The following is a 15,305-nucleotide window of genomic DNA, read 5'->3' as shown; positions in this document are numbered from 1 at the left end:
ACATCAAATTGGTCTGCATGGCTGTCACCCCAGAAGGAAGCCTCTTCTGAAGTCTCTACACAAGAAAGCCCGCAAACAGTTTGCTGAAGACATGTCAACAAAGGACATGGATTACTGGAACCATGTCCTATGGTCTGATGAGACCAAGATTAATTTGTTTGGTTCAGATGGTCTCAAGCATATGTGGCGGCAATCAGGTGAGGAGTACAAAGATAAGTGTGTCATGCCTACAGTCAAGCATGGTGGTGGGAATGCCATGGTCTGGGGCTGCATGAGTGCAGCAGGTGTTGGGGAGTTACATTTCATTGAGGGACACATGAACTCCAATATGTACTGTGAAATACTGAAGCAGAGCATGATCCCCTCCCTCCGGAAACTGGGTCGCAGGGCAGTGTTCCAGCATGATAATGACTCCAAACACACCTCTAAGACGACCACTGCTTTATTGAAGAGGCTGAGGGTAAAGGTGATGGACTGGCCAAACATGTCTCCAGACCTAAACCCAATAGAACATCTTTGGGGCATCCTCAAGCGGAAGGTGGAGGAGCGCAAAGTCTCGAATATCCGCCAGCTCCGTGATATCGTCATGGAGGAGTGGAAAAGCATTCCAGTGGCAACCTGTGAAGCTCTGGTAAACTCCATGCCCAGGAGAGTTAAGGCAGTTCTGGGAAATAATGGTGGCCACACAAAATATTGACACTTCAGGAACTTTTACTAAGGGGTGTACTCACTTTTGTTGCCGGTGGTTTAGACATTAATGGCTGTATATTGAGTTATTTTGAGGGAAGAATAAATTTACACTGTTATATAAGCTGCACACAGACTACTTTTCATTGTGTCAAAGTGTCATTTTGTCAGTGTTGTCCCATGAAAAGATATACTTAAATATCTGCAGAAATGTGAGGGGTGTACTCACTTTTGTGATACACTGTATATATATAAAGTATATATATATGTGTGTTTGTGTGCATGTGTAAGAGAGATTTTTTGTGTATATGTGTGTTTGTGTGTGTTTTTTGTGTATGTATGTGTTTGTATGTGTGTGAGCATGTGTGTGAGAGTATGTGTGTGTGTACGTATGTATGTACATGAGTGTGTGTGTGTACGTATGTATGTGTGTGTATGTGAGATTGTGTGTGTACGTATGTTTGAGTGTGTGAGAGTATGTGTTTGTATGTATGAGTGTTTGTATGTGTACGTATGTATGTGTGTTTGTATGTATGTGTGTGTGTATATGACACTGAGCTGTTTAAAATCCCAACAACACTGCTGTAACTGATGCACTCATACCAGAACACACACACTACCATGTTATCATCATATTAGTGCCAGTGCAGTGCTGAGAATGGTCCACCACCCTAATAGTATCTGCTTATTGTGGTCCAATTGGACTACAGTCAGTAATTGTATACCCACCATGCATGTATATAATAGGTGCAGCTCATAAAGCCAGAGGTGTTTCTAATAAAGTGGCCGTACACCCATTACAGACTGGAACTTAAGCTCCACACACACAGCGGTCAGTGTGATCACATGATCATGTCTCTACAGGTCTGTACTTCAGCCAGGAGGACGAATCGTGTCCGGAGCGGTTCCGGGGCCTCGGCGTGCGCATCGAGGACGACGTGGTGATTCAGGAACGGGGCGGCCCCCTGGTGCTCTCCTCACTCACCCCAAAAACCGTGTGTGATGTGGAGAGGGCCTGTACACGGCAGGGCTGAGGTTCCTCACCCATCATACACAGTCTGAAACCCTCCTGCTGGAGAAGCTGCTGAACTGGACTCGGAGGTGTTGGGAGGCTCGTTACTGACAACCTGCTGCATCTGCTGGAGAGCCTCCACACAGCCATAATTAAACATGAGCCAGTGAGTGAATGTAAATGCTCTAGTGTGGGCGGCGTGTTCATCTGAAACTGTGATCGTTTACTCACAATAAAATCTAGTTTTTACAATTTTAACCTGTTTTTACATTTAAATTATTGCTTTTGCATCGTCCGTTGTGGGCTAGTTTGGACAAGCTGGGGTCAATCAACACCTCCTTTGGTTACTCCCACTCAGAGACATGACAGTAGGTGGATTAGCTGTGAGTATGTAAGATCTAAACGAGTATTTATGATGAGGGATTGGAGATCAGCTGACTGAATTCCTGTGCCCAGTGTTTCCAGAATAAACACCAGACCCACCGTGACCAAAACCAGGATACAGAGACTGATCAAGATAAATACATTATTGTATGGGTGAATAAATAAATCACTTCATTAATGTGTAAATGGATGAATGAATGAATTAATTAATAAGTAAATGAATGAATGAATGGATGAACAAATAAATGGATGGTTGAATATATTAATAAATGGATTGACCAGTTAATTGGGGAATTAACTAATGTCTGCAGCAATAATCTCTCACACACAAACACACACAATCTCTCACACATAAACATAAATAAATCATTGTATGGGTGAATGAATAAATCAGTTCATAAATGTGTAAATGAATAAATGGATCAAGAAGCAAATGAATACATAAATGAATCAAGAAGTAAATGAATGCATGAATGAATGGATCAAGAAGTGAATGAATGAATGAATCAAGAAGTAGATGAATGCATGAATTAATGGATCAAGAAGTAAATGAATGAATGAATCAAGAAGTGAATGAATGAATCAAGAAGTAAATGAATGAATTAATGGCTCAAGAAGTGAATGAATGAATGAATCAAGAAGTAGTTTGCAGTTGTTCAGAGTTTGACGAGGACTAAATTGTGATGGCTAGACGACTGGGTCAGAGCATCTCCAAAACTGCAGCTCTTGTGGGGTGTTCCCGGTCTGCAGTGGTAAATGAATGAATAAATCAGGAAGTAAATGAATGAATGAATGAATGGATCAAGAAGTGAATGAATGAATGAATGGATCAAGAAGTGAATGAATCAAGAAGTAAATGAATGAATCAAGAAGTAAATGAATGAATAAATGAATCAAGAAGTGAATGAATGAATTGATCAAGAAGTGAATGAATGAATGAATCAAGAAGTGAATGAATGAATGGATCAAAAAGTGAATGAATGAATAAATCAAGAAGTAAATGAATGAATGAATGAATCAAGAAGTGAATAAAGAAATAAATGAATGAATGGATCAAGAAGTGAATGAATGAATGGATCAAGAAGTGAATGAATAAATTAATCAAGAAGTGAATAAATAAATAAATCAAGAAGTAAATGAATGAATGAATGGATCAAGAAGTGAATGAATGAATGAATGGATCAAGAAGTGAATGAATGGATCAAGAAGTGAATGAATGAATAAATCAAGAAGTAAATGAATTAATTAATTAATTGATCAAGAAGTGAATGAATGAATGAATCAAGAAGTTAATGAATGGATCAAGAAGTAAATGAATGAATGAATAAATTAAGAAGTGAATAAATAAATCAAACAAGAAGTAAATGAATGAATGAATGGATCAATAAGTGAATGAATGAATGAATGGATCAAGAAGTGAATGAATGAATCAAGAAGTAAATGAATGAATAAATGAATTGATCAAGAAGTGAATGAATGAATGAAACAAGAAGTAAATGAATGAATGGATCAAGAATGGATCAAGAAGTAAATGAATGAATGAACGGATCAAGAAGTGAATGAATGAATAAATCAAGAAGTAAATGAGTGAATGAATAAATTAAGAAGTAAATGAATGAATGAATGGATCAAAAAGTGAATGGATGAATGAATGGATTAAGAAGTAAATGAATGAATGAATGAATGAATGGATCAAGAAGTAAATGAATGAATGAATGGATCAAAAAGTAAATGAATGAATGAATAGATGGATAAAGAAATGAATGAATGGATCAAGAGGTGAATGAATGAATGGATGGATCAAGAAATGAATGAATGAATAAATCAAGAAGTAAATGAGTGAATGAATAAATTAAGAACTAAATGAATGAATGAATGGATCAAAAAGTGAATGAATGAATGAATGGATCAAGAAGTGAATGAATGAATGAATGGATCAAGAAGTAAATGAATGAATGGATCAATAAGTGAATGAATGAATGAATGGATCAAGAAGTGAATGAATGAATGAATCAAGAAGTAAATGAATGAATGAATGAATTGATCAAGAAGTGAATGAATGAATGAAACAAGAAGTAAATGAATGAATGGATCAAGAATGGATCAAGAAGTAAATGAATGAATGAACGGATCAAGAAGTGAATGAATGAATAAATCAAGAAGTAAATGAGTGAATGAATAAATTAAGAAGTAAATGAATGAATGAATGGATCAAAAAGTGAATGAATGAATGAATGGATCAAGAAGTAAATAAATGAATGAATGGATCAAGAAGTAAATGAATGAATGAATGAATGGATCAAGAAGTAAATGAATGAATGAATGGATCAAAAAGTAAATGAATGAATGGATCAAGAAGTAAATGAATGAATTAATAGATGGATAAAGAAATGAATGAATGGATCAAGAAGTGAATGAATGAATAAATCAAGAAGTAAATGAGTGAATGAATAAATTAAGAAGTAAATGAATGAATGAATGGATCAAAAAGTGAATGAATGAATGAATGGATCAAGAAGTAAATGAATGAATGAATGAATGGATCAAGAAGTGAATGAATGAATGGATTAATAAGTGAATGAATGAATGAATGAATGGATCAAGAAGTGAATGAATGAATGAATCAAGAAGTAAATGAATGAATGAATTGATCAAGAAGTGAATGAATGAATGAAACAAGAAGTAAATGAATGAATGGATCAAGAATGGATCAAGAAGTAAATGAATGAATGAACGGATCAATAAGTGAATGAATGAATAAATCAAGAAGTAAATGAGTGAATGAATAAATTAAGAAGTAAATGAATGAATGAATGGATCAAAAAGTAAATGAATGAACGAATGAATGGATCAAGAAGTAAATGAATGAATGAATGAATGGATCAAGAAGTAAATGAATGAATGGATCAAAAAGTGAATGAATGAATGAATAGATGGATAAAGAAATGAATGAATGGATCAAGAAGTGAATGAACGAATGAATGGATCAAGAAGTAAATGAATGAATGAATGAATGGATCAAGAAGTAAATGAATGAACGGATCAAGAAGTGAATGAATGAATAAATCAAGAAGTAAATGAGTGAATGAATAAATTAAGAAGTAAATGAATGAATGAATGGATCAAAAAGTGAATGGATGAATGAATGGATTAAGAAGTAAATGAATGAATGAATGAATGGATCAAGAAGTAAATGAATTAATGAATGGATCAAAAAGTAAATGAATGAATGAATAGATGGATAAAGAAATGAATGAATGGATCAAGAGGTGAATGAATGAATGGATGGATCAAGAAATGAATGAATGAATAAATCAAGAAGTAAATGAGTGAATGAATAAATTAAGAACTAAATGAATGAATGAATGGATCAAAAAGTGAATGAATGAATGAATGGATCAAGAAGTGAATGAATGAATGAATGGATCAAGAAGTAAATGAATGAATGGATCAATAAGTGAATGAATGAATGAATGGATCAAGAAGTGAATGAATGAATGAATCAAGAAGTAAATGAATGAATGAATGAATTGATCAAGAAGTGAATGAATGAATGAAACAAGAAGTAAATGAATGAATGGATCAAGAATGGATCAAGAAGTAAATGAATGAATGAACGGATCAAGAAGTGAATGAATGAATAAATCAAGAAGTAAATGAGTGAATGAATAAATTAAGAAGTAAATGAATGAATGAATGGATGATCAAAAAGTGAATGAATGAATGAATGGATCAAGAAGTAAATGAATGAATGAATGGATCAAGAAGTAAATGAATGAATGAATGAATGGATCAAGAAGTAAATGAATGAATGAATGGATCAAAAAGTAAATGAATGAATGGATCAAGAAGTAAATGAATGAATTAATAGATGGATAAAGAAATGAATGAATGGATCAAGAAGTGAATGAATGAATAAATCAAGAAGTAAATGAGTGAATGAATAAATTAAGAAGTAAATGAATGAATGAATGGATCAAAAAGTGAATGAATGAATGAATGGATCAAGAAGTAAATGAATGAATGAATGAATGGATCAAGAAGTGAATGAATGAATGGATCAATAAGTGAATGAATGAATGAATGGATCAAGAAGTGAATGAATGAATGAATCAAGAAGTAAATGAATGAATGAATTGATCAAGAAGTGAATGAATGAATGAAACAAGAAGTAAATGAATGAATGGATCAAGAATGGATCAAGAAGTAAATGAATGAATGAACGGATCAATAAGTGAATGAATGAATAAATCAGAAGTAAATGAGTGAATGAATAAATTAAGAAGTAAATGAATGAATGAATGGATCAAAAAGTGAATGAATGAATGAATGGATCAAGAAGTAAATGAATGAACGAATGAATGGATCAAGAAGTAAATGAATGAATGAATGAATGGATCAAGAAGTAAATGAATGAATGGATCAAAAAGTGAATGAATGAATGAATAGATGGATAAAGAAATGAATGAATGGATCAAGAAGTGAATGAATGAATGGATGGATCAAGAAATGAATGAATGAATGGATGGATGGATGGATAGATCAAGAAATGAATGAATGAGTGAATAAATGGATCAAGAAGTAAATGAATGGATGGATTAAGAAGTAAATGAATGAATGAATAGATGGATCAAGAAATGAATGAATGGATGGATCAAGAAATGAATGAATGGATGGATGGATTGAAATGAATGAATGAATGAATGAATGGATCAAGAAGTGAATGAATGAATGATTGAATGAATGGATGAACAAATGAATGGATGGTTGAATATATTAATGAATGGATTGATCAGTTAATTGAGGGATGAATTAATGTCTGAAACATGAACTTAATATAACTTAATGACTGAATGAATACATGTGTGAATGAATGAATAGATTTAGAAATTATTTATTATTATTATTTATTTTCCTCTGAGCTGTTTATTGGTGGATTTGCTCTGGTCCTTCATATTGTTCACTGTCTCGTTCTGTAACCTGATCATGATGACCGGACATCATGGATTGTCAGGATTTTCTGGTGAAGGGCAGAACTGATGGTCTGGTCAATCATCCCGTCGCTATCACACTAGCATGTCTGGCTGTTGCTACGATGCTATGAAGTGCTGTGTTAGCATCACTCCAGATGTAATGGGACCCCTGTCTTCCATAAAGATCCACTTTCACCTCATTGGTCCAGAGAACGTTATCTTGAAAGGCTTGGAAGTAATTTAGGTGCTGGTATAGTTTGCAGTTGTTTAGTGGATTCTATTTTGTATTATGGCATAATCATAATACATCACTCCGCCCAGGTTTTATAAACATGACGTTACCAAGCCGTTAGGCAGCAAGTGGAAATTTTATCCTCAAAGTTGATGTTAGAAGCAGGAAAAATGAACAAGCGTGAGGATTTGAGCCAGTTTCACAAGGACCAGATTGTGATGGCTAGACGACTGGGTCAGAGCATCTCCAAATCTGCAGCTCTTGTGGGGTGTTCCCGGTCTGCAGTGGTCAGTATCTATCAAAAGGGGTCCAAGGAAGAAACAGTGGTAAACCCGCGACAGAGTCATTGATGCACGTGGGGAGCGAAGGCTGGCCCGTGTGGTCCGATCCAACAGACGAGCTGCAGTAGCTCAAACTGCTGAAGAAGTTAATGCTGAAAGGTGGTCATAATGTTATGCATGATCGGTGTATGTGTAATATTAATCTGTTTTTGTCATATACTACCACACACATACACAACGTTTTAGTGTACAGGAGAGCTGGTTTTGGGGATGTGACCTCTTTGGATTAAAACCTAGGCTTTGGGTGTTCCCAGGACCACAGTGACCTCATTCATTTTGGAATGGAAGAAGCTTGGAACAACCTTGGACCTTTGTAGAGTTGACCGAAGAGTCTTGGTCACTCTAAAAGAGCTCCAGAGGTCCTGTGCAGAGATGGGAGAACCTGCTGGATGGACTGTCATCTCTAGCGCTTCATACATCAGGCCTTTATGGCAGTGATCACTGTTGAGGAAGATGAAGAATAGAAATAGAAAAGAAGAACCCTCACTTTCAATTTCTTCCTCTTCATTTAAACATCATCATCATCACTTGATTTCAAGGTCACTGTGGCTACAGGGCAAGCAAAGATGCCCAGACGTCTTTGTCCACCACAACTGCTACTTGAGATCTCCAGGCATTTACAGGCCAGACAGGGGATATATTCCCTCCAGCGTGTCCTGGGTCCACCCCGGGGCCTCCTTCCAGTTGGCCATGCCAACTGGCTCCTCTCAACATGAAGGAGCAACAGTTCTACTCTGAGATTCTCCCCAATCATCAGGGTGGGGACATGGATCGTACATACTCAAAGCTCATGTCCATAGGTGAGGGTGGGGACATGGATCGTATATACTCAAAAATCATGTCCATAGGTGAGGGTGGGGACATCGATCATACGTACCCAAAGCTCATGTCCATAGGGGAGGGTGGGGACATCGATCATACGTACCCAAAGATCATGTCCGTAGGTGAGGGTGGGGACATCAATCGTACGTACTCAAAGCTCATGTCCATAGGTGAGGGTGTGGATATGAATCGTACGTACTCAAAGCTCATGTCCATAGGTGAGGGTGTGGAATGGATCGCACGTACTCAAAGCTCATGTCCATAGGTGAGGGTGGGGACATCGATCATACGTACCCAAAGCTCATGTCCGTAGGTGAGGGTGGGGACATCGATCGTACGTACTCAAAGCTCATGTCCGTAGGTGAGGGTGGGGACATCGATCATACATACCCAAAGATCATGTCCGTAGGTGAGGGTGGGGACATCAATCGTACGTACTCAAAGCTCATGTCCATAGGTGAGGGTGTGGATATGAATCGTACGTACTCAAAGCTCATGTCCATAGGTGAGGGTGTGGACATGGATCGTACGTACTCAAAGATCATGTCCATAGGTGAGGGTGGGGACATCAATCGTACGTACTCAAAGCTCATGTCCATAGGTGAGGGTGGGGACATGGATCGTATATACTCAAAAATCATGTCCATAGGTGAGGGTGGGGACATCGACCATACGTACCCAAAGCTCGTGTCCATAGGTGAGGGTGGGGACATCGATCATACGTACCCAAAGATCATGTCCGTAGGTGAGGGTGGGGACATCAATCGTACGTACTCAAAGCTCATGTCCATAGGTGAGGGTGGGGACATCAATCGTACGTACTCAAAGCTCATGTCCATAGGTGAGGGTGTGGATATGAATCGTACGTATTCAAAGCTCATGTCCATAGGTGAGGGTGTGGACATGGATCGTACGTACTCAAAGATCATGTCCATAGGTGAGGGTGGGGACATCAATCGTACGTACTCAAAGATCATGTCCATAGGTGAGGGTGTGGATATGAATCGTATGTACTCAAAGCTCATGTCCATAGGTGAGGGTGTGGACATGGATCGTACGTACTCAAAGCTCATGTCCATTGTTGAGGGTGGGGACATGGATCGTACGTACTCAAAGATCATGTCCGTAGGTGAGGGTGGGGACATGAATCATACGTACTTAAAGATCATGTCCATAGGTGAGAGTGGGGACATGGATAGTACATACTCAAAGATCATGTCCATAGGTGAGGGTGGGGACGTGGATCGTATGTACCCAAAGCTCATGTCCATAGGTGAGGGTGGGGACATCAATCATACAGACTCAAAGATCATGTCCATAGGTGAGGGTGGGGACATCAATCATACAGACTCAAAGATCATGTCCATAGGTGAGGGTGGGGACATCAATCATACGTACTTTATTTATCTATTTATTACCAGTTATAACTTTTAGATAATTTAATTCTGTGTTTGTATGCTTTGTGTAAATCGTGTATTTATTTAAAGTATCCTCCAGGCCACCCAAGAAGGATGGGCCCTGCTGAGTCTGGTTCCTCTCAAGGTTTCTTCCTGTAATTTTCAGGGAGTTTTTCCTTGCCACAGTCGCCCTCGGCTTGCTCAACAGGGGTTTTTGTATCTGTTGGTCCTGGATTTTGTAAAGTTGCTTTGAGACAATGTCTATTGTAAAAAGCGCTATATAAATAAAGTTGACTTGACTTGACATGACTCAAAGATGATGTCCATAGGTGAGGGTGGGGACATCGATCATACGTAGTCAAAGATCATGTCCATAGGTGAGGGTGGGGACATCGATCGTACGTACCCAAAGTTCATGTCCATAGGTGAGGGTGAAGACATCGATCGTACGTACCTAAATCTCATGTCCATAGGTGAGGGTGGGGACATCGATCGTACATACTCAAAGCTCATGTCCATAGGTGAGGGTGGGATATGGATCGTACGTACTCAAAGCTCATGTCCATAGGTGAGGGTGGGGGCATGGATCGTACGTACTCAAAGCTCATGTCCATAGGTGAGGGTGGGATATGGATCGTACGTACTCAAAGATCATGTCCATAGGTGAGGGTGGGGACATCGATCATACGTACTCAAAGATCATGTCCGTAGGTGAGGGTGGGGACATCGATCATACGTACTCAAAGCTCATGTCCATAGGTGAGGGTGGGGACATGGATCGTATGTACCCAAAGCTCATGTCCATAGGTGAGGGTGAAGACATCGATTGTACATACTCAAAGCTCATGTCCATAGGTGAGGGTGGGGACATGGATCGTATGTACCCAAAGCTCATGTCCATAGGTGAGGGTGAAGACATCGATTGTACATACTCAAAGCTCATGTCCATAGGTGAGGGTGGGGACATGGACCATACGTACTCAAAGCTCATGTCCATAGGTGAGGGTGGGGACATCGATTGTACATACTCAAAGCTCATGTCTATAGGTGAGGGTGGGGACATGGACCATACGTACTCAAAGCTCATGTCCATAGGTGAGGGTGGGGACATGGATCGTACGTACTTAAAGCTCATGTCCATAAGTGAGGGTGGGGACATGGTTCGTACGTACTCAAAGCTCAGGTCCATAGGTGAGGGTGGGGACATCGATCATACATACTCAAAGCTCATATCCATAGGTGAAGGTGGGGACATGGATCGTACGTACCAAAAGATCATGTCCATAGGTGAGGGTGGGGACATGGATCGTACGTACTCAAAGATCATGTCCATAGGTGAGGGTGTGGACATGGAACGTACGTACCCAAAGATCATGTCCACAGGTGAGGGTGGGGACATGGATCGTATGTACCCAAAGATCATGTCCATAGGTGAGGGTGTGGACATGGAACGTACGTACCCAAAGATCATGTCCATAGGTGAGGGTGGGGACATCGATCATACATACTCAAAGCTCATATCCATAGGTGAGGGTGGGGACATGGATTGTACGTACCCAAAGATCATGTCCACAGGTGAGGGTGGAGACATGGATCGTATGTACCCAAAGATCATGTCCATAGGTGAGGGTGGGGACATGGAACGTACATACTCAAAGCTCTTGTCCATAGGTGAGGGTGGGATATGGATCGTACATACTCAAAGCTCTTGTCCATAGGTGAGGGTGGGGACATGGAACGTACATACTCAAAGCTCTTGTCCATAGGTGAGAGTAGGGACAGTAAATTGAGAGTTTTGGTTTAAGGCTCAGCTCCCTCTTCACTACGATCTGATACAGCGACAACATTACTGCCGACGCTGCATCTGACCTACCAACAATATTCGTCATTACCCAAAGCTCTTGATCACAGGTGACGGTGGGGACAACCATCATTTGTACTCACTGTCCACTCTATTACACACTCCTACCTAGTTGGTCCACCTCGTAGATGTAAAGTCAGAGATGATCGCTTATCTATTGCTGCTGTTTGAGCTGGTCATCTTCGAGACCTTCATCAATGGTCACAGGACGCTGCCCACAGGCGCTGTTGGCTGGATATTTTTGGTTGGTGGACTATTCTCAGTCCAGCGGTGACAGTGAGGTGTTTAAAAACTCCATCAGCGCTGCTGTGTCTGATCCACTCATACCAGCACAACACACGCTAACACACCACCACCATGTCAGTGTCACTGCAGTGCTGAGAATCATCCACCACCTAAATAATACCTGCTCTGTGGTTGTCCTGTGGGGGTCCTGACCATTGAAGAACAGCATGAAAGGCATGCAAAGAAACAGATGGACTACAGTCAGTATTTGTAGAACTACAAAGTGCTTCTACATGGTGAGTATGTTTATATGTACTCAGTGAGCATTATTAGTATTAGTATCGCGGTATATTTATATGTACTCAGTGAGCATTATTAGTATTAGTATCGCGGTATGTTTACATGTACTCAGTGAGCATTATTAGTATCGCGGTATTTTTATATGTACTCAGTGAGCATTATTAGTATTAGTATCGCGGTATGTTTATATGTACTCAGTGAGCATTATTAGTATTAGTATCGCGGTATGTTTATATGTACTCAGTGAGCATTATTAGTATTAGTATCGCGGTATGTTTATATGTAGTCAGTGAGCATTATTAGTATTAATATCGCGGTATGTTTATATGTAGTCAGTGAGCATTATTAGTATTAGTATCGCGGTATGTTTATATGTACTCAGTGAGCATTATTAGTATTAGTATCGCGGTATGTTTATATGTACTCAGTGAGCATTATTAGTATCGCGGTATTTTTATATGTACTCAGTGAGCATTATTAGTATTAGTATCGCGGTATGTTTATATGTACTCAGTGAGCATTATTAGTATTAGTATCGCGGTATGTTTATATGTACTCAGTGAGCATTATTAGTATTAGTATCGCGGTATGTTTATATGTACTCAGTGAGCATTATTAGTATTAGTATCGCGGTATGTTTACATGTACTCAGTGAGCATTATTAGTATTAGTATCGCGGTATATTTATATGTACTCAGTGAGCATTATTAGTATTAGTATCGCGGTATGTTTATATGTACTCAGTGAGCATTATTAGTATTAGTATCGCGGTATGTTTATATGTAGTCAGTGAGCATTATTAGTATTAGTATCGCGGTATGTTTATATGTACTCAGTGAGCATTATTAGTATTAGTATCGCGGTATGTTTATATGTACTCAGTGAGCATTATTAGTATTAGTATCGCGGTATGTTTATATGTACTCAGTGAGCATTATTAGTATTAGTATCGCGGTATGTTTACATGTACTCAGTGAGCATTATTAGTATTAGTATCGCGGTATATTTATATGTACTCAGTGAGCATTATTAGTATTAGTATCGCGGTATGTTTATATGTACTCAGTGAGCATTATTAGTATTAGTATCGCGGTATGTTTATATGTACTCAGTGAGCATTATTAGTATTAGTATCGCGGTATGTTTATATGTAGTCAGTGAGCATTATTAGTATTAGTATCGCGGTATGTTTACATGTACTCAGTGAGCATTATTAGTATTAGTATCGCGGTATATTTATATGTACTCAGTGAGCATTATTAGTATTAGTATCGCGGTATGTTTATATGTACTCAGTGAGCATTATTAGTATTAGTATCGCGGTATGTTTATATGTACTCAGTGAGCATTATTAGTATTAGTATCGCGGTATGTTTATATGTAGTCAGTGAGCATTATTAGTATTAGTATCGCGGTATGTTTACATGTACTCAGTGAGCATTATTAGTATTAGTATCGCGGTATGTTTATATGTAGTCAGTGAGCATTATTAGTATTAATATCGCGGTATGTTTATATGTACTCAGTGAGCATTATTAGTATTAGTATCGCGGTATGTTTATATGTACTCAGTGAGCATTATTAGTATTAGTATCGCGGTATGTTTACATGTACTCAGTGAGCATTATTAGTATTAGTATCGCGGTATGTTTATATGTACTCGGTGAGCATTATTAGTATTAGTATCGCGGTATGTTTATATATACTCACTGAGCATTATTAGTATTAGTATCGCGGTATGTTTATATGTACTCACTGAGCATTATTAGTATTAGTATCGCGGTATGTTTATATGTACTCACTGAGCATTATTAGTATTAGTATCGCGGTATGTTTATATGTACTCAGTGAGCATTATTAGTATTAGTATCGCGGTATGTTTATATGTACTCGGTCAGCATTATTAGTATTAGTATCGCGGTATGTTTACATGTACTCTGTGAGCATTATTAGTATTAGTATCGCGGTATGTTTACATGTACTCAGTGAGCATTATTAGTATTAGTATCGCGGTATGTTTATATGTACTCAGTGAGCATTATTAGTATTAGTATCGTGGTATGTTTACATGTACTCAGTGAGCATTATTAGTATTAGTATCGCGGTATGTTTACATGTACTCAGTGAGCATTATTAGTATTAGTATCACGGTATGTTTACATGTACTCAGTGAGCATTATTAGTATTAGTATCGCGGTATGTTTACATGTACTCAGTGAGCATTATTAGTATTAGTATCGCGGTATGTTTACATGTACTCAGTGAGCATTATGAGTATTAGTATCGCGGTATGTTTACATGTACTCAGTGAGCATTATTAGTATTAGTATCGCGGTATGTTTATATGTAGTCAGTGAGCATTATTAGTATTAGTATCGCGGTATGTTTACATGTACTCAGTGAGCATTATTAGTATCGCGGTATGTTTACATGTACTTAGTGAGCATTATTAGTATTAGTATCGCGGTATGTTTACATGTACTCAGTGAGCATTATTAGTATCGCGGTATGTTTATATGTAGTCAGTGAGCATTATTAGTATTAGTATCGCGGTATGTTTACATGTACTCAGTGAGCATTATTAGTATTAGTATCGCGGTATGTTTACATGTACTCAGTGAGCATTATTAGTATCGCGGTATGTTTATATGTAGTCAGTGAGCATTATTAGTATTAGTATCGCGGTATGTTTACATGTACTCAGTGAGCATTATTAGTATCGCGGTATGTTTATATGTAGTCAGTGAGCATTATTAGTATTAGTATCACGGTATGTTTACATGTACTCAGTGAGCATTATTAGTATTAGTATCGCGGTATGTTTACATGTACTCAGTGAGCATTATTAGTATTAGTATCGCGGTATGTTTATATGTACTCAGTGAGCATTATTAGTATTAGTATCGCGGTATGTTTACATGTACTCAGTGAGCATTATTAGTATTAGTATCGCGGTATGTTTATATGTACTCAGTGAGCATTATTAGTATTAGTATCGCGGTATGTTTATATGTACTCAGTGAGCATTATTAGTATTAGTATCGCGGTATGTTTACATGTACTCAGTGAGC

General features: G+C 38.1%; 1 protein-coding gene across 3 annotated transcripts in view; it reads left to right on the top strand.

The window, feature by feature from the left end:
* The window catches only part of xpnpep3 (X-prolyl aminopeptidase 3, mitochondrial), a 35,638-nt gene extending 33,681 nt beyond the window's left edge, over positions 1 to 1,957 (top strand). For 2 of the 3 annotated variants that reach the window (XM_063016993.1, XM_063017002.1), the window contains exon 11: positions 1,552 to 1,957. In XM_063016993.1, the coding sequence (XP_062873063.1) occupies positions 1,552 to 1,721 (170 nt within the window). In that variant the 3' untranslated portion in view covers positions 1,722 to 1,957. The remainder of the gene's footprint in view (positions 1 to 1,551) is intronic. The other variant, XM_063017012.1, reaches the window with a different exon arrangement.
* The last annotated feature ends 13,348 nt before the right edge of the window (positions 1,958 to 15,305 follow it).

This window comes from Trichomycterus rosablanca, chromosome 2 (assembly GCF_030014385.1).
Source record: "Trichomycterus rosablanca isolate fTriRos1 chromosome 2, fTriRos1.hap1, whole genome shotgun sequence".
Taxonomy (NCBI): domain Eukaryota; kingdom Metazoa; phylum Chordata; class Actinopteri; order Siluriformes; family Trichomycteridae; genus Trichomycterus; species Trichomycterus rosablanca.
Note: the sequence above shows the minus strand (reverse complement) of the source record. Positions and strands in the feature narration are given on the sequence as shown.